The sequence below is a fragment of the Rhizophagus irregularis genome, chromosome 12 (assembly GCF_026210795.1).
Source record: "Rhizophagus irregularis chromosome 12, complete sequence".
Classification (NCBI taxonomy): Eukaryota; Fungi; Glomeromycota; class Glomeromycetes; order Glomerales; family Glomeraceae; genus Rhizophagus; species Rhizophagus irregularis.
Window position 1 is genome coordinate 2843208 of NC_089440.1, and position 27005 is coordinate 2870212.

The 27005-nt window shown below is 26.7% G+C and overlaps 3 protein-coding genes across 3 annotated transcripts; 2 read left to right on the top strand and 1 right to left on the bottom strand.

Annotated features, from left to right (window-relative positions):
* The first annotated feature begins 2181 nt into the window (after positions 1-2181).
* On the top strand, positions 2182-7806 carry OCT59_004137 (uncharacterized protein). The gene is made up of 27 exons (XM_066148093.1): positions 2182-2350; positions 2460-2560; positions 2625-2903; positions 2976-3199; positions 3272-3341; positions 3410-3525; positions 3594-3765; positions 3854-3956; positions 4041-4239; positions 4317-4344; positions 4416-4478; positions 4564-4651; positions 4727-4836; positions 4924-5018; positions 5097-5220; positions 5345-5443; positions 5520-5607; positions 5685-5850; positions 5919-5989; positions 6051-6227; positions 6293-6480; positions 6581-6671; positions 6742-6911; positions 6984-7124; positions 7214-7278; positions 7348-7457; positions 7523-7806. The coding sequence occupies exons 1-27, from the start codon at positions 2206-2208 to the stop codon at positions 7750-7752; spliced, it is 3513 nt and encodes a 1170-aa protein (XP_065996728.1). The 5' UTR covers positions 2182-2205; the 3' UTR covers positions 7753-7806.
* Positions 7787-11038, bottom strand: OCT59_004138 (Ribonucleoside-diphosphate reductase large subunit). Its single transcript, XM_025326848.2, has 10 exons — positions 10934-11038; positions 10822-10853; positions 10662-10736; positions 9604-10581; positions 9233-9532; positions 9045-9159; positions 8487-8972; positions 8242-8410; positions 8104-8176; positions 7787-8027 (listed from the first exon to the last, which is right to left on the bottom strand). Exons 1-10 carry the CDS (start codon positions 10950-10952, stop codon positions 7887-7889), a joined length of 2388 nt encoding a protein of 795 aa, XP_025174112.1. The 5' UTR covers positions 10953-11038; the 3' UTR covers positions 7787-7886.
* A 13914-nt stretch (positions 11039-24952) lies between these two features.
* Positions 24953-26282, top strand: OCT59_004139 (uncharacterized protein; the record flags this gene model as incomplete). Its single annotated transcript, XM_066148094.1, has 5 exons — positions 24953-25070; positions 25152-25324; positions 25382-25552; positions 25618-25983; positions 26127-26282. 5 exons carry the CDS (start codon positions 24953-24955, stop codon positions 26280-26282), a joined length of 984 nt encoding a protein of 327 aa, XP_065996729.1.
* Positions 26283-27005: the final 723 nt, after the last annotated feature.

Consider the following 27005-nt stretch of genomic DNA (forward strand, 5'->3'; position numbering starts at 1 on the left):
TTTCAAATACCCTTTGATTTAGATTGAATTCCAGGCAAAATCTATTCTGGTAAAGGTTTTGCTAATTTTACCGCAGACTAATGGTGATTATTTTTTAATATTTACGCTACTGTAGCACTTTATGATCATCTTTTGGTTGTAGATAGGAAGATTTTTACACATTATGTAAGAATATGCTCAATATTAGTAAATTGAATTGTGGAAACTGCTTTTATGAATAAAGCTTACCAAAGACTAATTGAAGTCATAAAATTAATAAAAAACCATTATAGTTAAGATATGATAACGCCAAACCTACATCTTTCTCTTCACTTATATGAATGTATATATAACTTTAGTTCCCTTTATGCTTTCTGGTGTTTTTCATTTAAGCGTATGAATGGTATGTTAGGTAAGTTCAAATTTAATATTTTATAATTCACAATTTAAAAAAGGCCGATTATAATATTTGTTATTTTAGGTTCTTTTCTAAACAGTCATCAAAAAATTGAACCTGAAATTATGCAGCGATTAATGAATAATAATCAAATAGCTAATTTAATAAGCTTTGAGATTGAGACAAAGGTTTTGATTTACTTGATAATACAATAAACTGTAGTTGGTTTACTTTCAGAAACTAACGAATTTTCTTTAGATAAAATGATAAGATATTTATTATATTTGCAAGATATCTGATAATCACCGATTACTGGATAAAAACCATTTCCAGACAAAATGTTAAAACCATCTACTGAAAATATTGCATTATCAGATGATATGCTTGGAGGATGGTAGAATATTGCAAATGTAACTTACGAAATGTACAATTTTCAAAAGCTGTTTGAAGAAGAGCCAGAAGGTTTAATAATTATTAATGTCAAAATGAACAAATTCGAAAAATGTCGAATTGGTTCTGAAATATTTGGCTCTTCGATATCATTTCAACATGTAAATAGTTTGTTTATTCTGGCCAAATTTGTGACATTAAATGGTGAAGTCAATTGTTATCCTGACCAGATACAATATTTTTTTAAACATACAATTAATTTGCAAAATCAATCTGCTAAATATTTCCTAACTTATGTTCAATATGATAGTATTAATATGTAGCTTCTAGCGATGTTTGATATTATTTTAGTAGTGACGATAAACACGAAACTTGTACCGTTGAACTATAAAGATCCAAATTTTATCATGAAAGTTGTGACTGCATTATTCCAGTACATCATATTTTAGGTCAGTTTATTCCAGTAAAATATAAAATTTCAGACTGGTAAAATGCAGTAGAATATTTAGCAATTAATTCTATTAACAGAAAATATCATATTAAATAAATAATTTATAATTAACAGCATTCATACAAAAATCAGTTATACAATAAACATCATTTATACAGCATTCATACAAAAATTGGTTATATATAAACATTATTCATATAAAAATTGTTAATAATATTTATTCAATTATTTACATTATCAATACAGTCAAACTTTGATATAGCGAACTTTTGATATAGTGAATTTTTCAGATAACTATAGTGCTAGAAGTTTATACTAAACAATAAAAATGTAACATTTAAAAAACTTTCAAAATTTTAAAAAATAAAATTTAAGAAAAATAAACCGGATAAAAAAAGTGAAAATTTTTAAAGTTTTTGTTTGCTTACGAACCACAAAAGCATTATCAAAAGAAGTCTTTTCTAAGAGTAAACAATTTATTAATTTGTAAATAATTCTGTAAAGCAATAAAAAGAATTTCAGATAAAGTATTTTTTAGAGAAAGGAAAGTTAAGGATTTATAATATATACTTGTAAAAACCTTTCTGAATTCATCATGATTAATAATGAAATAGACTTTTAAGAAATGATTAATATGATAATTAATGAGTATTTATTATGTTATTATGAGTAATTATTAAAAAAAGTGAATTACTGTTATGCAATTTTTCAGACCTGTGGGAAATTTAATGTATAAATTTTGAAATATTGAATCAATCCATCGAAAAGTCTAATCCAATATTCAATGCCATCTCTTTATCTCCATTTTATTTTTTACCATTTTTTAATACCAAAGTTTAATAAAATCCATGAATCTAGTAAAATCTGCAAAATGATCAACGGTGTAACATTAACGACATACTAAATAGTCACGTGACTAAATTCAATAATAATGTTTTCGAAAATAATTTTTTTCATGTACTTTCTCTTGAACATTCCACGCGTTTAAATGTCACTATCCAACTCATTTTCCTCTACAGATAATAGAGCTGTAACATCGCAAACACCACTTTTAAACTTGGAGTTTCAAAAACATGTAGTAGAATTCACATTCCCTTTACCTAAAGAAGTAGAGGAATTGACTCGTGATACTGGTGGGTTTGTTTTTGTCAACAATTTGTCGCGTCATTTTAAAGCAACTGTTGGGCTTTAGAATTTGTTCGGAAACTTTGTTTGATTCATTACTTGAGTGCTTTTTATTAGAGGCGTACATTGGCGTACTTAATTGGCAAACTGAACATGCTGCAGTAGTAACTCAGACCCATTGTTTTGTATGGGATTACGGCGGTGTCGATAATTTTAAGGTTAGTTTTTGAGTTAGGATTATTTATGATTAAAATTAAAATTTATTTATTTTTTATTATTTAGCAACTTTTCGAACGAGAAACATCTATTTACAAGTTTAAAATGCCCATATGTGATGATGACGATATATTAGATGATTCAAATAATCATCCTAAATTACCATTAGTATGTATTATACCATCTAATCAACATCAAAAACCCGGTCTACTTGCTTGTTCTCGTAGAGGTGAATTTCGCTATTGGGAGGATATAACACGAGAAAGTGTTTTTGAAGATCATTATTCGAGCTTGAAAGTATATCTTCAGGAAGGAGATTATGGAACACATTTGGCTTGCTATGAGGTACAAATTTGTTTATTATCTTAAGAAATATAGGAATAATAATATTTTATAGTATTTCTTTTAATTAAATAGACCCACCAGTCATCACAAGATAGTTGTATTATAATTTTCGGTTCAGCACGATCTGTGTTATATCGTATTAATATTTCCAAAACGGGAATGAGTTCTTCTTCACTTTCACGTTCTGTGGGAATTATGGAGAACTTTAGTTCATACCTTTGGTTAAGCAGTAAATATGATACAGGAGAAATTATAACTACAACATTAGGAAACAGGCTGGAGAATAATTTACTTAGGTTTGTTAAACAAAAATATTTTAAACTAACGCGTTTTGAATTTCTAATTCTCTTTTTTTTTTGTGACTATAGTGAAGTCTTTGTATTGATGGAAAAATCACTAGAGAAATGGGCTTTTGGACAAGCTCGTTCGGTTAATAAGGTTAAATTATTATTACACATTAGTTTTTCAATTAACTCATTTCTTATATAATTATACTTTTTTTAAAGTATGTGCAAGGACAAGATATATACAACAATATAATCCAAGAAATTTATTTAAGTGATAGTAGAATAAAAAAAACTGATCAGGTAGATTTAAAATTACTGGACATAGAATTTACAAGGTATAAATTATGAGTTCTTTTTAAAAATATTCGTCTTTCTAATCTTTCTAATGGTGATCTTTAAATAGGAATGGTGAATTGGTCATTCTTGTATCTTATTTTTTTGGATCGAATCAAAATGAGATAGTAGAAAATAAAAACTTATCTCACGCATTGGTAATATTAAGCACTGAAGAGGTACAATTTTCAGATGCTGTAATTTATAAGGTGGACAACATTCATAGGCTCAAAAATCAAAGCGTAAGTTATTCATTTAATATATAGCTAATTTTCACATAGAATTAGCCATTCGAATATTATTTAATGCTGGAACTATACTGGATTTTAGAATCTTTCACTTGGACCACAAGCAAATTTAGTCATGCCTAATGGAGGTCCGGCTGTTTTCGTGGTTTTCTCACAAGCGATTATAATTACAACAATATTAGAAGGTGAATTGATTTTAATGAAATAAGCTTAAACTCTTTAATAGCTCACAAAAACACTCAATAGGTCTTTTTACACATCATATAAAGGTTCCAACTACAGCAATATAGTAAGTTTGCAAGATCAGACCAGAGATCGAATTATTGGATTTTGTGGCGAAGGATCTAAGTCATGGCATGATAGAAATATTGATCGTGTTAGTCGAATAAATATATTAACAGCCAAAACTGGTATTATGACTTGCAAATTAAATTTGATGGAAATAATGGATGAAAGAGATCATACTCAGTAAGAAATTAAATGATCTAAATAATATCAAATATATAATTTTATTTTTTAAAATTTTATTTTTTTTTTATTTATAGCGATCAAATGAACCTTGACAATTCACAGGTAATGGATTGTTTATTGGTCATTATTTCAATCTTATAATTTTATTTATATTTATAATATATGATCGTTAGGAAATGAGAGACCGTGAATTAAAAAGGATGTTGGAACAAGCAGTATTTAATACAAGTGAAAAGGCAGGCAATGATTCTGTACATTTACTTTCATAATCTATGTTTCAATCATTATTTCTGACAAGTCATGCGTTAATTTGTTAATTAGGTCCCAGTAACAAATTATATCTCCTGTGAACATGATGGTGACATCAATTCTGCAGCTATCGAAATTAGCGATGAGATAATGAATTCACGTAAGATTAGCATCATTTTACTTAATTATATGAATATGCTAGTATTAATTCCTCAACTAATTCATCATATTTAAGGTTCGCAATACTTGTTTGATTTCATTGAGCTTAAATCACAGCTTAATGAAAGATGCAATAAAATGTCTTTACTTATTCAAATAATCAAATTTAGTAACATGCTTGATAAGGTATGTATTTGTTGTGACCATAACAAAATTTTATGTTCAAATTCTTTTCTAAAAATATATCTTTTGGCATAATTTTCACGATAATAGTTATACCCTTCCACTCGTCAACATTTATTTTGGAACGCAGAAAAAATGGCGTGTGCACTAAAGTTATGGGAATATTATAATTCCTCCTTATCTTTGTATGTAAAAATATATCAAAATGCAAATTTTTGATTTCGAAATCGTTAAGTTCTTTTTTTTTGGACTGTCTATATTAGAAGAGGCCAAACCGAAGAATCTCAACGCAAATTACTTGTTAGTGCAATTCGAGATTATTTAAAAGAACGTGAAATTCAGATAAAGCCTAATGAAGATATTGTCAGATTTTTCTTTCGATTTCATGCAAGTATTATTATAACATTCAACGAATATATATATATTTATATATAATGAATAGGATGAAATTTAAAGAAAATCGTATCAGTAAGCAATGCTATACTTAAATGATTATCTTATTAATTATTAGGTACGAGAAATTGGGTTCATCTTCACTTATATTGAACAAGTCATAAGTGAACAAGAGGATAGCAATTTGTTAATTCCCGAAGCCAATAATATTATCTTGGTATCAAATTTAATAACTTCGTTTTAGTTTATTTTGCTTAGATAAAGATTTATTTATGGTTTTATTTATTTATTAGCTTTCATTCGAAGCGGCATTTAATTTTAGAAGAACTAATAAGGATTTATATGTTATCACTTCGAATTGTTTAAAAGAATCTTGGACGTGTTAGTAAATTTCTTTATTCATTGTTCAAGGCTTATTAATATTATACTCTAATAATTCTTTGACTTATATGGGATAGTTCATCCTGAACTTCTGAAAGTACTTTATCAGCAATTCGAAAAGACTAGCGATATTATTCAAGATTCGGATATTCAAAATGACGGTGAAAAAATTGACTCTTTAAAAGACCAATTAGTTAAATTAGCTGATATTTTGCTTGGAGCTACCTCTGAACGTTTAAATTGGTAAGTTAATTTAGGTGCGAAGCTAACAAAATGATCCTGATAATCCCATTTCTTAATACTTTTAAAAGTGATGATTCAATGACAAGGGAAGATGCACAAATATATCGTAATGAATGGACAACTATTTTAAAAAAGCTTGGTAGGTATTCATATGTTTCATTTGATTAATATATATATGAAATAACTTTATCATTATTTAGTTCGAGTCGGAAAAAGTGACGATGCTTTTGTCCTTAGCGAAACTTATGAAGAATATAAAATATTAGTGGATTTAATCATGTCTCATGGTCAAAATATAGATTATTACATAAAAAAATATGTGAATAAATATCAAGAAAATTTTGAATATCCATTATATGAGTGGTATGTCGAAAAAGGTTGGTAAAATCATTTATCAATATTTATCGAAATTTTGGTTAACTTTATAAAATTATAATGATAGAATTATACGCTGATTTATTAAGTCAGTCCCATGCATATGAATATAAAGACAGTCTTCAAAAGTTCTTGAATGAGCGTAATTTGAACGGTATTTCGTGGATGCATGATATATATTTAAATCGGTATGGTGAGGCTTCTATTAAGTTGCGTCATTTAGCAAGAAACCAATCTCGTGTAAATCGAAATAAGGTAAAAAGCTTTATAAATGACAAAGTTATTCGATTAAATGACGTAATTATATATATATATTTTTCTTTTCCTTTTTTACTTTTTTACTTTGCTTTTTTAGACCTTTCTAAGTATGAGCAAACTATCTTTTTTGGCTGAACTTGGTGATGAAATTGACTTGAAAAATGAAGATGTACAAAGGAATTTGGATGGTAATGTGTTTATCCCATAAATGTTAATATTAATATAATTATGTACTAATACATTTTATATTTTTGTTAGAAATCGATAATGGATTTGAGCTCTTAAAAGCTTATTCTGACCTGCAAGAGGAATTTGTTAGTTTTCTTACTTCACAAAGACAATATCATGATACAAAACCTAAACAAGTAAACGCGATTATGGAAGGAACTGCGGGTAGCTGGAAGCATCATAAACCAGCTTTGTCACAGGTTACTGATACATTTTTTTCCATTAATTACATATAAACTTCAATTATTTATCAGAACAATTTATTGTTTCAGATTTACGAAAAGCAAGTAATTAAAATTTTAGATGGCGAAATAATTCCAACAAGTGAATTGGTTGAAGTTATGACACTTGCAGATAAAAAAATGGAGAATGCTTTTCCTTTCGCGCTTCAGTTTACTCTAAACGATAATAAGGTCAATAAAACTTATTTCACGTTAACATTGATCTTATTTCGCAATTTGACTTTTTATGAACCTATTTTATTTCACTTTTTTAATTGCAGATATCTGAAGATCATCGTCGTACAATATTGCAAACTATATGGCGAAGGATTTATCTTAATGACAAGTATGAACAATTTTTATCATTTAATTTCATCTTATTTCTATTCTTTTAACATATTTAAATTACCGCAAGCTGGGAGATTTTATTAGATACCAGTAATATATCTGATGAAGAATTGAACAAGCACATTAAAAGTACTTTTGTTTATGTCGCATTAGAAATTGTGAATCGCTCAGTTACTGGTATGTCTACTTTTCATACTGTTGTTAAGTATTTTTAATTAATTATCCAATTTTATATTTGTTAGGCATTCCATTAAATCAGTGGTTTTATCCACCTGCTGAAGCGTTTTTCTCAAGCACGATAGAACAATTCCATAAATGGTTTCCTCTTTTAAGTGAAGAACAAATAAAAAGTTTAATAGAAGATTACTTAAAAGAGAATGATGATTTGAAACATTATATTGATAATTATCACTTGGATAAGTATGTGGAATATGCACTTGGACTATTAGATCTCAAGTCGAAATTTGGATAAACTTTTCATCGAATGAATAAATAGTCAGCAAAATATCGCGGTTAATATAGATTATAATATATTTATATAAAATTAATCTTGATGATAACTTTTATTACAAAGATTTAAATCTTTCCAATCTTTCCTTTTTTTTTTTAACCACTACACATAAGACAATTTTCTTTATTCTCGATTGAACATGCAATAGCAGCGTCGGAAGTCGAATTTTTATTTCGAGAATTATCAGAAGGTTCAGTTGTTTCAATTTCTTTTAAGGACAATTGGTCAACAGTAAACTTAATCAAAAATGTCAATAAAATTAGTAACTTATAAGCACCAATAAAAGATTCACTTTAATAATTAATCACTTACTTTGATGGCATCCGCAGCGGGCTTTGTTCTTAGATAATACATGCCTGTTTTCAGCCCATTCTTCCATCCATAACTTAACGAATAAAAAAATTTAATTTTATATACGAGTGAATGATCATATAAAATGAGAATACTTACAAATGCATACTAGTTAACTTTGCTTTAGTCGGTTCCGCAATATGAATATTAAGACTTTGAGATTGATCAATAAAAGCACCACGATCGGCCGCCATATCAATAATAACTTTTTGCGATATTTCCCATGTAGTTTTATATAATGCTTTGAGTTCGTCAGGAATTCCGTTAACTAGTATAATTATGCAATTATAAATATGAAAGTATAGATAAATAAAATTACAATCTTATACAATTTTATAATTTACCTTTCTGAACGCTTCCATTGTCTGCAATTATCTTATTTTTCATTTGATCGTTCCACAGACCCAAATCTACCAAATCTTTCAATAACCAAGGGTTAACAATTTGAAATTCGCCAGCGAGAACACGTCGTTGGTAAATGTTGCTCGTATAAGGTTCAAAACATTCATTAAAGCCCAATATTTGGGAAGTAGATGCAGTAGGCATTGGTGCGAGCAATAATGAATTTCGTACACCATGTTCTGATATTTTTTGTTTCAACAAATTCCAATCCCATAAATCAGTAGGCTCAACATTCCACATATCGTATTGTAAAATGCCTTTGGAAACCGGTGATCCTTGATACGACTCATACGGGCCGAATTTTTGTGATAGTTCACATGATGCTTCTAATGCACCATGATACATTGTCTCAAATATTTGCTTATTCAGTTCCTTTGCGCGTAAAGAATCAAATTGAATACGCATAGCAAGGAAAGTATCTGCCAATCCTTTTTTTTAAAAAAAATCCTTGTTAGAACAAAAAAAAAACTGTAAGATTATGTATTACGAAAATATGGCACCTTGAACACCGATACCAATTGGGCGATGACGGAAATTGGATCTGCGGGCTTCTTCAACGGGATAATAATTTATATCGATTATTTTATTAAGATTGCGAGTTATTACCTTTGTAACCTAAATACGATTAAGATCACTTTTTTTAATAATAGTAATAATACGCAAATATTTTAAATAATAATAACTATACCTCGTGTAAACGCTTGAAATCATACGAAGTTTTATTTTCAACAAACATGGGCAATGCTATACTAGCCAAGTTACATACAGCAACTTCATCCGGGCTCGAATATTCAACAATCTCTGTACACAAATTACTACATTTGATTGTACCAAGATTTTGTTGATTAGATTTACGATTACAAGAATCTTTGTAGAGCATATATGGTGTACCCGTTTCGATCTGGGATTCAAGAATTGCTGTCCAGACTTTCTGAGCTTTAACGACCTTTCGCGCAAGTCCTTGACGCTCATATGATTCATATAATTTCTAAATAAAATATCAAGGTATAATTATATATTTACTTTATTAAATTGCATGTTTATTACGATCATACTAACTTCAAATTCATCACCCCAAACATCCATTAAACCAGGAGCTTCAGCCGGATCAAATAAACTCCAATTATCATTTGATTCAACCCTTTTCATAAAAAGATCCGAAACCCAAAGTGCATAAAATAAATCCCGTGCACGAACTTCTTCTTTTCCAGTATTTTTTTTTAAATCCATAAAATCAAAAATGTCAGGATGCCACGTTTCTAAATAAATAGCAAACGCGCCCGGACGTTTGTTTCCTCCTTGATCAACATATCTAGCAGTATTATTATAAACGCGTAACATAGGAATAATTCCATTTGAATAACCATTTGTTCCAGCAATATAAGATCCTGTCGCACGAATGTTATGAATGTTCACACCAATACCACCTGCAGTCTTAGAAATCATTGCGCATGTTTTCAAAGTATCATAGATTCCCTCTATTGAATCATCTTTCATAGTTAAAAGAAAACAACTCGAAAGTTGAGGTCTAGGTGTGCCAGCATTAAACAAAGTCGGAGATGCGTGAGTAAAGAACTTTTCTGACATCAGATTGTAAGTTTCAATAGCAGCTTCGATATCATCTCCGTGAATCCCAACCGCTACGCGCATAAGCATATGTTGGGGACGCTCGGCAACTTTTCCACCTATTCGTAAAAGATAAGATCTTTCAAGAGTTTTAAATCCAAAATAATTATATTTATAATCTCTATCATAAATGATCGTAGAATTAAGTTTTTCCGAATTGTTCATCACAATATTATAAGTTTTTTCAGAAATCATTGACGCGCGTTTCCCTGTTTTCGGATTTATATAATTATAAAGATCTTCAACAACATTGGAAAAAACTTTTTTAGTTTCTTTATGAAGATTAGAAACAGCAATACGAGCAGCAAGGACGGCATAGTCCGGATGTTTAGTCGTCATATACGCGGCCGTTTCTGCAGCCAAATTATCTAATTCAACAGTGCTAACACCTTGATAAACTCCTGAAATGACCTTGAAATACATAAACGTGACAATTATCAAATTTTGATATAAGAATGTCAATAAAAATTAGCTTTTATTGACTTACAAACCTTTTGAGTGACAGCTACTGGATCAACAAAGTTTAAATCAAGGCCATAACATAATTTGTTAATACGCGCAGTAATCTAAATTGGAAATAGCGAAAGCAATTCTTTAAGTTAAAAACTCTTAAAAAAATAAAACACTTTAAAAGTAAAGTCAACTAATCACTTTATCAAAAGCAACGCGTTCTTTACGACCATCTATTAATTAAAGAGGAGTTTTTTTTGTTAAAAAAAGTTGTAAATTATTGCCTGTCTAGTAAGAAAATTATTAAACAAACCTCTCTTGAAGACAAACATGTTATGTTTCTAAATAAAACACTGAAATTTGGAATTATAGTATAATTGAAAATAAAAGACGCGAATGTTATGTTTCTAAATAAAACACTGAAATTTGGAATATAATTGAAATAAAAGACGCGACTAAATTTTTGAGCATCCTTATCCTAAGGTAGGTTGTTCTAAATCTGAATGTAGGTTAACATAATTTGTGAAACATAAATAAACATTATGGATTTACGTGTCTAAAATATCTATATTAAAAATTACCAAATTAGAAGAGTTTAATATTAAGCGGTCAATAAGAGCAAAATTATTTTAATTTTACATAAAGAATCTCTTCAAATGCTGGTCAAATTATGTTTATAATTCCTGGCGTCTGAATCGACTTATTTACAAAATATTTTTAGAAAAAAAAAAACTTCCAAAATTACTAAATTGCTGTTTTTCAAAATGTTGATGCAAAAGTATCGGTAAAATATATTATGCAAGTCAAGTCAATACCGCGTGACGGGTCAAGAACAATCAATACATTTAATACATTTGTACTGTATTATTGATAAAAACATTGTTAATATAAAAAAGCGTTCCGCAACATTTTTTTATATTATCTATCTATCTATCTATCTATCTTCTATTCTATCTATTAAAAAACACTGCAATCACGTGGGCGTTATGTTTAGATTAACCATATAAATAAGTCATTTGAATTGTGTAACCCTACTCCTATTCGTCGCAAATGTTACACAAGGCCAAAAAAGGGAATTTTTATTTCTGGCGAAAAACTGAATTTTGGGTTACACGTAATTCCATAAAAGGAAATTGGCAGTTACGCTAATTTCCAAAAAAGGAGATTTTATCTTCTGTTACTTTTCAGATAAATTAAAAAAATTGTGTTGCTCAAAATTTCCAAAAAAGGAAATTCTTTGCAGATCTTTTAATTCTGGCCGGAATTATGCCATTTTAATACATTATTAACCGTTAACGGGTGAACACTAGTTATTAATAAAAAACGTTGCGAACATTAAATGTTTTAATATAAAAAAACGGGTCAAAACAAACTATACACTTCTTTCTTCCTCTTTTCTTTCCCTCTTTTTTAAGTAAATTTGACAGGTAGTATAAAGGTATGAACTATGAAGTAATATAATTATTAATTTTTATTAACCTATTTTTTAATATTTGAAGTTTATAAGAATTTTTTTTTTTTTGCCATAAAAATTACTGTGCCACATTTATTTTCAACAGCTTAACCAAAGCAAACCCATTCTTAAAGGTTAAGTTAAAGTTATTCTAAATATCCATAAAATTATACTTATTTCTTTATTATATTCTATGCAATCATTTTTTTAATGAAAAATGTCAAATCTGACATTTTTTAGTTTTAAATAAAAAAAATAAAAAAATGTTGATCTGATATTTTTTAGTTTTAAACAAAAAAAATAAACTTTTTTTAATAAAAAATGTTAAATCTGACATTTTTAGTTAATAAAAACATCAAACCTGATATTTTTTTATTAAAAAAATAAATTATATAATAATTAATGTTAAGAAAAAGCATTATAGCATTTTTTTATATAATTTTACATAAAAAAATGCTGAAATATTTTTTCTTATTAATAGTAATGATAAAAAAAAACATTTTCAGCATTTTTTTAATAATATTATATGAAAAAATATTAAAACATTTTTTTTAATAACTAATACAAAAAAAACGTTTTAGCATTTTTTTAATAATTTTATATAAAAAAATGCTAAAATGCTTTTTTCTTAATAATAATGCAAAAAAAAAATGTTTTTGCCATTTTTTTTAATTTATTATATGAAAAAATACTGAAACATTTTTTTCTTAATAGTAATGCAAAAAAATTTTCAGCATTTTTTTACATATTTAACCAATTGACCTATCTGACTTAAAATATTATGTCAGGTTAAATAGGTCAAATGGATTAGATTGGATAAGACAAGTTATCCAATCTAATCTGACCTGATTTTTTTTTCAAATCAGATAAAACAAATTATCTGACCTGACTCAACTCATTCAAAACATTAAAAAGGAAATAAAATTCTAAAAAGATTTTAGTTAATTAAAATCAATTCTGAAATTAAGCTGAAACTCAGCCTTAATTTTGGCCAAAATTAAAATTTAGCCAAAATTATGATATAATGTCACATAATATTATACCAATTTCCTTAAAATTAAAGAAATCAGTCATATAATAATTATACAAATTTTTAAAAAAGGAATTTTAAATGTTAATTATTTTTCTGATCAGAATTACATTTTAAAAATATCAATAATTTTGGTTAAATTTTAGATTTTTGGTAATAATTTCAGTATTATAAATTTTAGTAAATTTATTTTTGATTACTAAACTTTTAAAGTACAAAAAAAGTTTCGCTTTATCTGAAATTACTTAATTTTAGTAAACAACTTATGTTAATATTATTTCTTGTGATAAGATTTCAGCTGAATCTATCAAAACTGTTTATAAAATTCTCTTTACCTAATCTTAATTTAAAATTTTTAATTACTTAAAAACTTGAAATCACATAATTTAAGAGTATTCCAGAAATCAGCTAATTTGAAAGAGGGTCAAGCTTCAAATCAGATTTATATATATCACATGACATTTATATATCTAAATATAAATATAAGTAATTTAATTATTTTTATATATAATTACTATAATGCAATTATCTTGACTTCTAATGATCCATTTTAATAAACTTTTTTTAATTTATAACTCTCATTTAGCTTTAAAAATCTAGTTTTACAAAACAAAAAAAAGTTTGTTCAAATTTAATTATTAGAAGCTAAGATAATTATATAATACTAATTATTATATATAATATTTAATATTTAATAATAATAATTTTTTTAGCCAATCAGATTTCAATCAGGTGGATGAGGAAAGGACCCCACCACTACTATAAAAATATGTTACCAGTAGAAATTTTACTTTCATATAAAACCTTATCTTAGGATTTGCTTAAATTCTATTGATTAATTAACTAAAAAGGAAAAAAATCATAACAATGTAATATAAAATTTCTTTTTATAGTAGAATCTTTAAAGAGTTTTATATGTAAACGCTACACTTCAGAAATTTCTGAAGGGCTATCTTGTAGTAGGCGGGATATGTGAGGGAATTATTCCCCTAGCATTTCAAGAAAAAGCGCTTTGATATATAATCGTGTAAAGTATCGCATCAATCGCGTCACTTTTCAATGTTTTACAATTTGTTTATGTTATTTAGGGGTAGAGACTTAATTTTTTTCAAATGGGTAAAAACTTTATTCATTACTTATTATTTGTTATTGCACTACTCATATAACAATACATAATTCTATATAATGCCAGCCACTAAATGCTTTTTTTCTTAAAAACACTAGGGTAGTTGGGTGGAGAGTTAAAACTACTAATTAAGAGAAATCAGCTGATTTCTGATATGCCTTTTATAATAAAAATTAAGATATAGAAGAAATACATTACAGTTACCATTTTGATTAATCTCAATAAAATGACTTTAAAACTATAAAATGAAGGAGTATAGGTAGCTTTATTAAAAGAATTTCTATAAAATAATTTCTGGTGAACTGAAATCTAAAATAATGTAAAAAATGTAAATAATTTTAAATGTTTTGCAATTTGTAATTGTAAAAAGTAAGTAAATAGAGTTTATTCAGATAAACCTAAAATTATTCAAAATAAAAAAATATGTAAATTAATTACATATTATAAATTATACATGTATCTAAAACTTTCCTAGTTTTGATCAAATTTCAGTTTCAGATTTTGGCCAGTTTTGGATTTTAAAACCTTTTTTTTGAAACTAAAATCTCAGTTAAAATCTGAAACTTTTAACAAAATTTAAAACTATATCTGAAACTTCTATATAAGACTGAAATCTTAAAATAAAAGAAGGAAATTTAAATATCTAAATTATCTAATATAATCTAAATCTAAGTTTTTTATAAAAAAATTTTTTTATTTCTGCATATTTTTCCTAAAAGTTTATAATGTCAAAGAAGTAGGTAGACGTTTTCTTAGCAAATATAGAAGTGATTCATAAAGGTAGATTTAATCTTTTAATTCTAAAGAATATTATTACGCAACATATTCTTTCTGTGAATACAATTAGACGCTCTTGAAAGTAGTAGTAAAAGCTTAAAAAACATCTTGTATATAAATGTAATAAAGTTGATTCTAATACTAAAATCAATATTTTAAATTTAATATTAACAAGTTAATATGAGAATTTAAATAATGATATTACTGCTACATTATCAACTTCTAAATTTAATAAAAAATGAAAAATAAATGATAAATTACAAACTTATATTGATAACCATTATGAGAATTTCTCTATTTCATTAACTAAAGAAGATCAAATTAATAGAGCATTGGCAAAAATGTTTGTATATTGCAAGTTGCAACTTACCATTTACTCTTATTAAGCACTTATTCTTTGTTGAATTTATTAAAAATTTGCATACTATTTATAATCTTTCAAATATTAGATTCTATCTATCTGTAATTCTTAAATTTCAAGAATTAATCTTAAAGTTAATAAAATAATTAATAAAGAAACTAATTTCACAATTTCTTTTGATAGGTAAACAAATTTTACTGGTCAATTAATCTATAATTATTGTTTAATTACTAAAAAATATAATGAATATCTTTAATATTATTCCAATATTCTTTATTATACTGGTGTATTTTTTGATGATAAAATTATTAAAATTGTAAATAATATTGGATTTGAAAAATTAGCTGCAGTAAAATTAAACGGTGCTAGTATCCTAATCATGACAAAAAAAAAGTGGTTGACACATGATTACCAATCTGATCTGACCTTATCTAATTGGAAATTTAATCAGAATTATATATATTTTTAAAAAAACAAATGTCTTCAATATAATTATAAAAAAATAATTAAAATAATTTATATTTATAAATAAATAAACACAAAAATCTTTTTTTTATATGAAAAAAAATGTGAGCTAAATATAAAATTAAATTTCACATTGTAACTGTCCCTGTAAAAAATCTGATCTGTGTTTTATCTTTCCATGTTTTTTCCGTGAATGTATCATTTTAATGGAATTTATAGCCCTAAATCATGGAAATTTTCATCTCGCTAACACGGATATCCGTGAATGTATCATTTTCACGGAATTTTTACGGAAGACACAGAGAAATAATGGAAATATTTGGATAAAAATTTTTTATAGGGTGTAGATATCAGAATAGTTATGTGATAAGAATAAATAATTAACTAAAGGATAAATATTTAACTAAAAGATGAGTAATTGATCGAAGGAAGAATAATAAGAAAAATAAAATAATTTATATGATGCAATATTTATTACACAATATTTATTTATAAATCATGTGACTTATTGCTAATTATTTCTTTATATGCAAAAAGCACTAGTTATATTTATTTATAGTTTAGTTATTTATAGTTACTTATATTTAGATTAATTATATAACTTATATTTATTAGTTTAATTATAAATAATTTATTATTGTATCAATAAACTCATTGTATCAATGAAATGATTGTGTGAATGAAAATAGTCATTATTTAAAAATGCTAAGAGATGAGTCATAATTAGCCATAGAAATAAAAGATAGAAAAAAAAGATAAATAAGAATAAATTTTGTAAATTGCTATAAATAGGAGTAGAATTCAATAGAAATTTTCTAGTTATCAGTTATCTTTTGACTCAATTAAAAATAAAGAAATATTAATTATTAAAAGTTATTTTGAATATGCTTATTATTTGCTTAGAAGTTAATTAATATTTAAATTAATAAAATGAAATAATAAATATGGGGAAGTTCTTTAAGTTTGAAAATAATGTTAAAAATAATAAAATATAAAGAACTATTGAAGGATAAAGTAAAGTAATAATAAAATCTAAACTAAGTATAAAGTGCAATTTGAATAATAAAATATGTGTCTATCAGTATATGGCAAATATCGGTAATAATATATCAGAATAAATAAAAAATTCTCATAAATTCACGTTTCAGATGGTATATGAACATATAAATAACAAACAGAAAAAATCTACACTTTACAGTTATTTATATATAATGCAACTTAAAATTTTATTAAAAGTTTTACTATATACAAATACAATAAAATCCAAAATAATTCAATAAATAAAGAAAACTTAAGAGAAAGTATTTATTTATAATTTATCTTGTAATTTTTTTACACTAATATGCTATATAAATAATATAATTAAAAATCAATTGTTGAATAAATTATAATTTATAAAATATTTATATAATAATAGAAGTCTTTGACATAAATTTTGATAAGAAAAAATGTACTAAATATTTATATATAAAAAAAAACTGATTTTTTTCATTCTCATGGTAATAATCTGCCATATGAACATTCAACTTGCAATAAATGTTGTAAAAAATGTAAGAATACATAAAAAGAAATAGATTTGATCTTCAAAAAAAAGGCAAAATTTGAAGTTAATTTAAATGCACTAATTCCAAATATCAGCACTATGCCTTCTCAAACAAATATTGATTTCAATCAAACTATCTTTTCTAATCTCACAAATCTTGAACTAGATGGTAGTTCGTCTGAAAAGCACCAAAATTATGATACTATACAGAATGACCAATATAAAAATAATATTGATGAATTATTGATAGACTTTTATATGATTTGGACAAGATACAAAAGTTAATTTCTAAGCAGTTTTAAAGTGCAAAGGAATTGAATGAACCAGTAAAGTTAGCATTTGAAATTAAGTTTAATTTAAAATTTATTGAAAATTAGTAAATGTTTTTCTTTTGCCATTTGAATATAAGTCTGATTACCACTGGAAAGTGCAGTAAATACATTTTAATACAAGAAAAAAGAAGTTTACAGATAACAGTCAGTATGCATGTCCATTTTACATTGCCAATCATATTAAAAATTATTGTGTAACATTCATTCAAGATATTCCATTAAAGACTTTCGTTCTAAGCCACAATATAATCGTTCTTCACCCTTGATAAACTTTTTTCAACAACATTTTTTCTATTAAAATAAGTAAAAGTTTGGCTCTTTCTGCTTTCCTGTGAAATTTTATCCTATCAGGAAATTTACCTATTTTTGACACTAAAGCCTGAGATTCTTTTGCTACCAACTTTTAAATAAAAAAAAAGTACCCAATTAACTTAGTTTTTAGCAGTTCTTTTGACGTAACCACTTTAAGAAACTATATACAACAGGACTTTTTAATGAAAAATGGCATTTTTTTTATATATAATGAAACCTTGAAGACTTTTTCTATTAAAGACCAAGTTTATTTAAGGTAATATATAATAAATTATTTATGTTTATTATTTTTATTACGTCTACATCAGGAAATTTTATAGCGCGAAAAATTGCGTAAGTTTACGATTTTGTAAGTTTACGAAAGTTTATGGCATAATATTTCAAAAAATTTCAAAATATTACGTAAGTTTACAATTTCATAAGATTTATGTGATATTACGGTTAAAATATTACGTAAGTTTTCAATATCGTAAAATTTACGCAATATTATGGTCAAAATATTCTGCAAATTTACGAAACTGTAAACCTGCGTAATATTACGGTTGAAATATTTCGAAAATTTACGAAACTGTAAACCTGCGTAATATTACGGTTGAAATATTTTGAAAATTTACGAAACTGTAAACCTGCGTAATATTACGGTTAAAATATTTCGAAAATTTACGAAACTGTAAATCTGCGTAATATTACGGTTGAAATATTTCGAAAATTTACGAAACTGTAAACCTGCGTAATATTACGGTTAAAATATTTCGAAAATTTATGAAGCTGTAAACCTGCGTAATATTACGGTTAAAATATTTCGAAAATTTACGAAACTGTAAACCTGCGTAATATTACGGTTAAAATATTTCGAAAATTTATGAAGCTGTAAACCTGCGTAATATTACGGTTAAAATATTTCGAAAATTTACGAAACTGTAAACCTGCGTAATATTACGGTTGAAATATTTTAAAAATTTACGAGATTGTAAACTGCATATGCAGTAGAACATATACAAGGGGCATGTAATACTATTGAATAATCAAAAATAATATAAACACCTTTTCTTTTATATAAACACCTTTTTTTTTAAGTTTGGAAAGCAAATTTATTTTTATTTACGAATTTTTTATTATTTACAATTTTTATGTTAAAAATTAAAGTAAATTCTAATTTTTATTATAACTTAATAAAAAAATGCACATTTGATACTTGTTCGCTACTATTTTATAAAATAGTACCCAGGCTGTACGGCGTGGACGTCAGTATCAGTCACAGCCAAAAAAAATGTGAGTTTCCAGCCGATATTTGGTACGGACTGGGCCTAGCTACTCACTTAATAAATAATAAAAAAATAAAAATAATTATCTTCTTCTACGATACGTAGGTAAGTTTCTCCTTGCCCTACGATTGTCACGCATGACTAAAATTGATCAAATTTATCAAATTTAAAACATGAACGTAAATATTAATTATAAATTTTATTATAGTATAATTACCCGGCCTCTCCCAAAATCTCATTCTAAATTCACGATAATATCTTGCGCCGGTATGCGTCCACAGCCGCCGCCCAGAGTTACCATTACGATAAAGGACATAGTTCTAAATATCAAAATCAGTTTGAATATTCGGTAAATACATTTAATTTATATGAATGTAATTTTATTTATTTACTTACATGGTAATCCCTGACGAGGTTCCTCCACTTTTGGCTGCACTGTTGCCCGGAAACCCTCGTTCGAAATATTCTATTTATTCTGATTCAATTAAATGGATTGGTTAATTTGAATTTAAATTCTTTCTTAAAGAAATTATAGATATTAGTCATATGAACCTATTGGCAACAGAGTCCCAAAAATCTTGGCGGCTTCTACCATTAATATTGTGGTAGGCGCAGTTTCTGTCTCGGCGTATGTCAACAAGTTCGTCCATCATAGCCCAGTTCCAATGGACGTTATAGTGGGAACGACGACGTGTGTGGTGAGGCATTATTAGATTAGATTTGATTTTTATAATTTGATTTTGGGATGAGTAAAAATTTGAAAGAAAGTCGTAAAATGTCACTTTAAATAAAATTTGAACAATGCCTCTTTGGTTTGATTTTATTTCTCGTTTCAATTAAAATTTAATTTATTAGACTTTTCATCATTAAACATATTAATTAAATCTCATGCGGATATGGATTATCTAAATATAAATATCATGATTCTAAATATAAATATAAATCACTTAATTTATTTTAATTTTTTTTTAAAAAAAAATCTTAGTTTGATTTCAATTAAAAATAATTAAAAATCATGTACATGTTTTGGTTATTTAAATATAAATATCAATATATTATATTTAAAAATAAACCAATTTATTATTAGCACATTCTATTGAATTTTAAAAAAATCAATTTTTTTTTTTAAAAAAAAAATCATCAAAATATTATATTTAAAAATAAAACAATTATATTCTGATTAAATATTTTGCGTACATTTCTTAAAAAAATCATAAAAAAAAATCTTGTACATCGTACATGCAATTACTAAATATCATCCCCTTGTGATAAATAAAAAATTACGCAACACAAATTCAATACAAACTCAACACAAATTTAACAAATTTAACGAAATTTGGCCAAAATTAATAATTTTTTACCAGAATTATAAACACAAATTGAACACAAATTGAACACAAATTTCAGTCACGATTTATTTACGTCACACCCGTGTGTTAATAATTAAATAAATAAATCTGCATTTTATTTATGATATGGAAACGCGACCATAAATTCTTTAAGCGATATAATTTTATTAAAATAAATCAAAACTCCTATATCAAGTGACTAAAAAATATATTTATTTACGAAATATTCATTTTGTTTATCAAATCGTACTATGCGAACGACACCATGTATAGACTCTATAGCTACAAAGTTATATAATTCTATCAATTTTAAGTGAGGACATCCATATAAATATGGGTTCCTTTTAGATTTAAAATCGTACTATTGAATTAATGCGAGATTTAGCGGTGGGTCTGTTAATACTTCTGCTAACAATAAGGCCTATAAATAATAAATATTTATTAATACTTTATAATAAATTATTACATAAATTGGAAAAATACCTGTCCATAACAAAGTCCTTTGTCTGATATATAATCATTTGATTCTTCAGAATCCATTGAAATAGCTATGTCGCTAAACCATACTTTATTATGATACCTGTTTGTGGCACACATTATGGCACCATTTTCCAGTGTTACTGATCCGTATATGTTTATTCGGGTTTCACCAATAATTGTGAAACCATCAAGTAAATCTAGATATGAATCCAGACAACTTATAAATCTAGCAAAACCGGTCTGCATTTTATTGTCTACGGAATCTTTTTTTTCATTAAAAAATGTATTTGCATCTTGTAAAGAGAAATCAAAGAAGTCTTGCAGAAAATTTACAAGTGCGAGGTGTTTTTGCCGGATTCACTGAATGTTGAGACATTCTAATAGATATTGCTTGACGTTTTATCTATTAATTTAATTTCCATCTTAAGTTATATAATAAATATATACAATAAATAAATTTCCAAATACTTACAGTTCGTAAAAGCTGAGGTTCGATATCTTTTTTATTGCTAATTCGGTAGGGTATTTTAACGAAATATTTGTGAAGACTTTCGTAAGTTTCTGTGGTATAGCCATTTATTGCGCCATAAAATCGTATTGAGTCAATAATGTGATAAACCCATGAATGCAATTTAGGCAACTTCAAATTGGAAGGAGAAACAAATTTAAAAGTCTTGATAAACATCTGCGCCCATCTATGTATTGCATCCTAAAATTTAAATGTTAATTTAATTTATTTAATTTAAATTTTCGATTTTACTAAAATTTTAATACATACATTAAATTTCTCCAAGTCACTTTCACTAAATTCTTCATATCTACTTAAAATATACATTTCATTCCAATATTCGTACAATTTCACAAGATCATCATTATTTACAAAATTATCTACTTCGTTATTATTTTCATCATATAAATTATCAATAACAAATATCATGACTTTCATCAAACTTCGATATTCATTAGCAGTTAATCTTGCAATTGACTGCAGTCCATTGGAAAAAATTTTAATGGCGGGAAAACATGGAATTGCTGCTGACGGCGATCTACTTCTTCAACTAATTTATTACCATTAACATGTTGCAATTTTAAGATATCGCACGTGAAGATAATTTGATAACGAAATAAACCCAAATCTAAATGATGCATTCTGTCAGGAACAGTAGCCAAGTAGATATTTATATTCCTTGATAATATAAATATTTATAATTAATATATATATACGTTATTATAATTATTTCTACTTTTGCATACTTACGGCAAATCCCAAAAAAAATTAGGTACAGATTCTATGCAAACAGATTTTTGTGTATCATTTTCAAAATATTTACGCATTTCATCATGAGTTCTTAGTATTACATCATTAACCGATAAGTTTATATTTGCAAGATTGTCCCTTTTAATTAAACAGGAGTGACATGGAAGGCTTGAATTGAAGGATTTATAAACTAAACAAAAACTTGCGGCTTCTGGCCAATCTGCAATAATAGTTGAAACTCTAGGATAAAACCAGGTATTTTCATTATTTATAAAAAGGTCTATACCATCTTTTAATAAAATAATTGGTTTTAAGTAAATGACGTAAAGATTTATGAAAGGTATCACGAACCAGATCTTTATTTGCAGCTTCTAAAATTGGTAAATATCCCAAAAGTTGCTTTGCATCCTGTTTATTACGACGCCATATTGGGATATTGCCTAATGAAATATATATTGGATGCAATTGACTTTTTCCTAATCGTATCTGTATTGCCGTATCCGAATATAAAATAATTGATAATAATTTGGAACCAGTAGGTAAGGATTCTTGCGTAGTTTTCCACCATTTTCCAGTGTTTTGTTCACTGTAAATACTTTCTCTATTATACTATAAAATAATATAAATAAATTAAAATAAATATTATTTAAATTATTGAATTAACTAATATTTACTATTTACCTCATAGTTTTCGTAAGATAGCGCAAAATTTTGTGTTATGTCAGGAACAGTTAAGATATTTTTGATGCACTGTATTAAGTTTTGATAATAAAGAAAATAATCTTTATCCTTACGTTTTGTTATAAGAACTTTACTAAATTCTAAATTAGAAAACTTCATATTATTCATAAATGCTCGTCCCTGTTCAATATTTTTTGGTAATGGTGATTCTGTAAGATTTGAATGTTTATTAAAAAAACGTATTATTTCATTACCACCTTTATTGTTTATTTTATATTTCGTTACTAATAACATTAGATCTTTATAAGCATCATTAGGAAATTCTGTGCAAGTTTTGGTATTGAGATTTTTGGGTTCTTCAAAAATTTCAGGCTCTTTAGATGAATCTAATATATTTTCAAAGTTACTATCTTCAAGGCTCATCTCGATATTGCACTTCCAATACTGTCAAATGACATATTTTGTACATTATTATCATCATCCACCTAAAATTATAAACCAAAATGAGTTAGTATAATTTGAGCTTTTTCTTTAAAAAGAATAATCTGGAATAACATAATTATTGAGCTTTTTCTTTAAAAAGAATAATCTGGAATAACATAATTACCTCAACTTTATCATTTTCATATTCACTACTTAGATTACTTCTTGTATCCATTTCACTGCTATATTTTTCACTATCATTATTATCATCATCATCTTCTACTTCTACTTCTACATTTTTTAAGCATTTTTGGGCGTGTTGAGTATATGCAAAGCGTTGACTGAATATTCGCATACAAAGGGGGCATTTGAAACTCATGTTACTAAATTAACGCGTCAAATTTGATGAAAAGTATCAATTCACTATTTAATTTATATGAGATTATGTGTGCTAATAAAATTATATTGCAAATTCATTGTAAAAATTTAATGAATTAATTGAATGGATTACAATTGATTGAGTTATTTGAATAGACACGACTACGCAAATTTACGCATTAATGAATGGAACTGGCTGTAAAAATCTGGTGGCTAATATCACGGAATCATTCGCAATTTTACGCATTATAGCAAAATTTAACATATGCGAAACACTCAGCAATTTTGCTGTCGGGAACTTGCAAAGTTCGTGGGTTGGCAAATCTAAAAATAAATGTAACAAGTCTATGATGTACCATATAAATATTGTTTATTATTTTATTTACTATTTCAATTTGCCGGCAACCTGCCAAGTGAATCTGACAGCAAAAGTGCTGAGTGTTTTGCATATTTTGAATTTGCTGTAACGGGCTGTAAGAATTCGGATGGCTTATTCAATCGGTTAATCATCTGATAATCAGCCGCAAATTTATTGGCTTAACACGGCAAATCACTTTTACAATAATGGACGGATGATCAGCCACAAATTTATGCGATAATCAGGTAAAGCGCTCAAGATCACTATCAATCTGATCAGCCAAATGAGTTCACTGGCTGCAACTTTTTTTTCCATGCATAAAAGCCCCAACATGTGTAACATGTTATTTTTTTATAAATTGGATTTGATTAATATTTCGATTGTACTATGTGCTTTTACGAGAGTTTTTTTTTAAAGTTCTCTTATGAAAGTGTTACAATATTTTTTCGTAATATCACGATGCAAAATTTTTGCATTAGTACATTCATTTTTCGTAATATTTCGCATTAGTTCATCCATTTTTCGCAATATTTCGCAAGTTTTTTTTCTTTTTTAGTATAGAATGGCGGAAATTACCTTATGACAGCTTGCCTCCTTTTTCTGAATTTCTGATTCATGTATTTCCCCCTTTTTCCTCATCCTTTTCGAATTTTCTATTTCACCTTTTTCTCATATATTTCCTCTTTTTTCTCATATATTTCCTCCTTTTTCTCATATTTTCGTTTCAAATTTATTATCATAATGGCTACAAAGCGTGGCGAGAAACGAAGAATTGATGATAATAAAAGATTTTCAAAATGTAGTACTGAGGGTAGCGAAGCTGAGAAGCAAGTGAGAATATCCGATGATAGCGTTGATGGTATATATGACATGATATGTATCATATTCTTTATAAAAGAAATTATATAATATATAGTTAAATTATATTTTATTGTTAAAGTTAATAAAAAAACAATAGAAAAACTATTAAGAACCAATTCGCAGATAATTTCTAAGCTTGAAGTTCTTATCACCGGACAAAAAAATCTCAAAACCTGTCTCTCGAGCATAGAAAAAAAGCTCAACGATAATAACAAAAATAATAATAATACAATAGATCCGGAGTATGTAAAGGTAATAAAGATGAATATTATTTAATGTAAACCTGAAATGCTAACCTCGTTTGATTAGGAGCTCGTTAAGAAGGTGTTGAAAATTTTATTTGAAAATTTTGTTTATCCTTCGCAAGACGAGTACAAATTCGCTACCGAAAAATATTTAAAAGACAAAAATCCGGGATTTATGCGCCAGTTCAAAAAAAATCAATGGATTATTTTTTTTGAAAAAAAAATTGCCCCGACTGTAAGTTAAAGCAATTATGAATTTTATTAAATTTCATACTAACATTTTTTTTTAATAAGAGTTAGTACAACAACATAAGCATACGAAGGACGTTCACGTCTAGAGTCAAAGACGTTATGTATTCTGTTTTTGAAGCGACTGGGCATAAATTACCGTCTATTAACACTCAGGCTAGTCTGTCAAAGATTCAGGAATGGAAGAGTAAGGCGGAGGTGAAAAGATGTTACAACAACCTATTTAAAAAGGTTAAAGATGGGCAACCTACGACATATATGTCGCTGATAATTGATAAGTTGCGAAAAGAAAATAAAAATCCCTCAAAAACACAAATAGCGTATGCGATTAGCATATGTGAAACGTACTTAAATCCTAATAATCAAAACATTCAAATGAGCAAAAGTATAATGAAGTCGAAGATAATCAACAACTTAGTAAGTTTTTAATTTACAATTTGCAAAATGTGAATTATTTGAATTACAGTTTATTTATTTATTTATTGATTTTTAGCAAAAGTTGGAAAATAGGGATAAATTTACACATTCGGACGATGATTCTCATGATGGTAATGATGTAGATGATGGTGGTACAATCGAGAGCAGCTGACGATAGAGCAGGTGCGGCTGATGATGGTGTGACTAATGATGGTAGGCCTAACGATGGTGCGGCTAACGATGATGCGTTCCAACGATGGTCCACGGCCCCAACGATGGTGTGGCCAATGATGGCATAGCTGACGATGATATACTTTCTATTGACTCTTATAACACGGAGGAGGAAGGTCGGTATGTAAATAGTTTATTAGAGAATTATGGGTTGCATAGGAAATAAATATTATTTTTTATATATATCACACGTAATAGCATTTTTTTACCATAATTAATATAGTTTTAATAAATAAAATGGTTATTAATTCTTAACAACACGGGTGTGACATAAATAAATTGTGGCTGAAATTTGTGTTCAATTTGTGTTCAATTTGTGTTGATAATTCTGGTAAAAATTTGTTAATTTTGGCCAAATTTCGTTAAATTTGTTAAATTTGTGTTGAATTTGTGTTGATAATTTTTAATTTATCACGAGGGGATGATATTTAGTAATTGTGCATATACAATTTCTGTGATTTTTTAAAATGCGGATTTCCGTAATTTTACGATATCGTATTTTCTGGCCAATCAAAATTAGGCTGATCCTTGCATGCGATTTAATCATTTAGTCATTTAATCACGCACGCGTTTTTGTCTTATTTATTTTTGTTTCTTATTTCTTTATTCTTTTGTTCAATATTTTTAATTTTTTTGTCTCTTCTTTCTATTATTTCTTTAATTATATACAATATATTTACATATATTTCATAATTTATTGCTTTGCAGGTATAGAAATATTTGTTTATTAATACTAATTATTTTCATTTTTTTTTACCTCTTTGTTATTTTGTATCGTAATACTAACAATA